Source organism: Musca autumnalis, unplaced genomic scaffold, assembly GCF_047663935.1.
Source record: "Musca autumnalis isolate F117 unplaced genomic scaffold, ASM4766393v1 scaffold_2, whole genome shotgun sequence".
NCBI lineage: Eukaryota > Metazoa > Arthropoda > Insecta > Diptera > Muscidae > Musca > Musca autumnalis.
The window spans coordinates 93479273-93481560 of NW_027411755.1; the positions used below are offsets into that span (position 1 = coordinate 93479273).

Genomic DNA, 2288 nt, shown 5'->3' on the forward strand with positions numbered 1-2288 from the left:
TACATACATATTTCAGGTATTAATAAAAAGAAATATTTCCACTTAGTTTGTGGACAAATTTATGCATGCATTTGTAAATATTAACTGGTAAGCGGGCATTGTATCACAGGGGAAAATCGTTGACACCCTGTCTTCAGAATCGAAGACAAAAAAGTGTCAATATTTACATAATCGTCGGTCGGTCCCCATTGGCTGGCGAATGCAACAGGCGACGAAGGTTATGAATACTAATTACAATTTATTTGTTTACCCACCACTTAGACCCCATGCGATTAATGTAAACAAAAAAGAAAGTGATATGACGACACAAACGATCAGAGCCACACAAAAAAGGGCGAATAAACGGGCGCAGAGTTTATTTGAGATATTGTTTAAGCGGATATAAGCAATGACTTGGTTTGGCTTTAAGCCAAATGTTAACGAATTTCGCCCTCAAGCCTTTCTTTCAATCTTTTATGCGTTGACATACAAAACAGCTAATGATGGAGTATGTAGGAGATGAATGTGATAATGAGCTCTAATTTTGCCATAAGTTGTCATTAATTGTTAATGGCAGACAGATCAGATGTCATAACTCGGCCATAAATCATTTACATAATCGCAAGTGTGTGTGTTTATTTTTTTTTTAATTTCTCTACAATTCTATTGTATTTACTTTATTACAACTACAGTAACACAATTTAATATAAATAATATCTAATAATTATAAATAAATAGATAAATAAATTACTTAAAATTACACATTAACTAAAACATAAATATGAATAACAACATATCGATAACGCTATTCCGCTTCCAAAATGTGTATTTAGCCTGTGAAGAATTGGAATGCCGATATCAATTTGTAGATTTCAGATATGTACGTTACAAGCCACCGTCGTCGAATAAGTTATCTCCTCCCACGATACCTTCCAGATCTACAAGACCTAGCAAACCGCCAAGACCACCATCGTCGCCACCACCGCCACCCAAACCTCCAAAACCGAAGAAATCACTATCCGCATTTGGAGGAACGAAGGCACCATTAAACAAACCTTCCAATCGCTCTTCCACTCCCATGGTCGTGGCTAGACCATAGATTAGGCGCATCACTACCAATCGTATGAAGTCGGGTGCTGAAGTTTCCTTTCCAGATCCCAGAATTAGTTGCCTTGGTGTGTTAGCGGCATTGCTATGAACCATATTTAGCGGCAAACTGTTGGGTTTTGCAATGACCTTGGCATTAACAACGAAAACCGCCAAGCAAAGCAGCAATGTTGTGGTCACCGTTAATCGCTGCAGCATGATGAAATATTAAACTCTTACGGTTGTCTGTCGGTGGATTACGATACGACGATAGTAGTAAATGAGTATGGAGTGATTGACTGATTGATGCGTGAAACAATCGATCAATGAAGGTGAATCAAAATAATCCCAATGTTAGATGTTTGTTGACTGAATATTGTGTTGCTATTGATTGCCTCAGGCAATTCGAATGGTGGTTTATGCGTAACGTAGATTTTCTTTTTGTTTTAGTTCCGTCCGCCGTGCTCTCTCAACTTTGAGTGTTACAATCCAACTGATCGTTGTCTTCGTTTGGGCACCAACCTGTAGTCATGTGTGTGTCTTAGCGCATTTTGTCTGGAGTTGGTTGGTTAGTGAGGTAGGTTTAGTTGGCAACTACAAGCTGAGGTGCGTCACTCAGTCGCCCGTTACGTTGAGCATGTACCCATCCATTGCCAGCTACTCTTTTTTCCGTATTGACCGACAGCTATTGTCGTTGTTGTTTAGGTTTTTTTGTATTGTCAAGTAGTTTAACGACTTTCGTATGTCTGAATGAATTTCTTCTATGGCAAAAGCGCTGAGTGATGAGCCAGCAGCAGCAGCACCTTGAGATGAGAAGATCAAAGCTTAAAAAAATAATTTGTTTATGCAATCTCCAACGCTGGAGTAGCTTAACATTATATTATCGCAGGTCATTTCCAGTAAACATAGTCATCGACTTTTGTACATTGTACATATGTATGTATGTGTATCAGCAAATGCCTTTGTGATTATGAAAAACTTTGTAACTGATGGCTAATTATATCATTGATAATGCCTAAATGATCGCGTGTGTATGTATGTGTATGTGTGTGTATGAGCATTACGATCATTTACATAACCCATGACATTCAAATTGGTGCAGGAATTTTAAGGTCATTGTCCTGAGTTTAATTTTATAGAAATCTTTTTCGAATTTCCCAACCAAGATACATTTAGCAGGTAGGGTAGAAAAATGTTTTAAATGGAATGAGATCGACCATGTG

General features: G+C 38.0%; 1 protein-coding gene across 1 annotated transcript; it reads right to left on the reverse strand.

Annotated features, from left to right (window-relative positions):
* Positions 1-794: 794 nt before the first annotated feature.
* Positions 795-1692, reverse strand: LOC141392957 (uncharacterized). The gene has a single exon (XM_073965922.1). The coding sequence runs from the start codon at positions 1282-1284 to the stop codon at positions 865-867; it is 420 nt and encodes a 139-aa protein (XP_073822023.1). The 5' UTR covers positions 1285-1692; the 3' UTR covers positions 795-864.
* Positions 1693-2288: the final 596 nt, after the last annotated feature.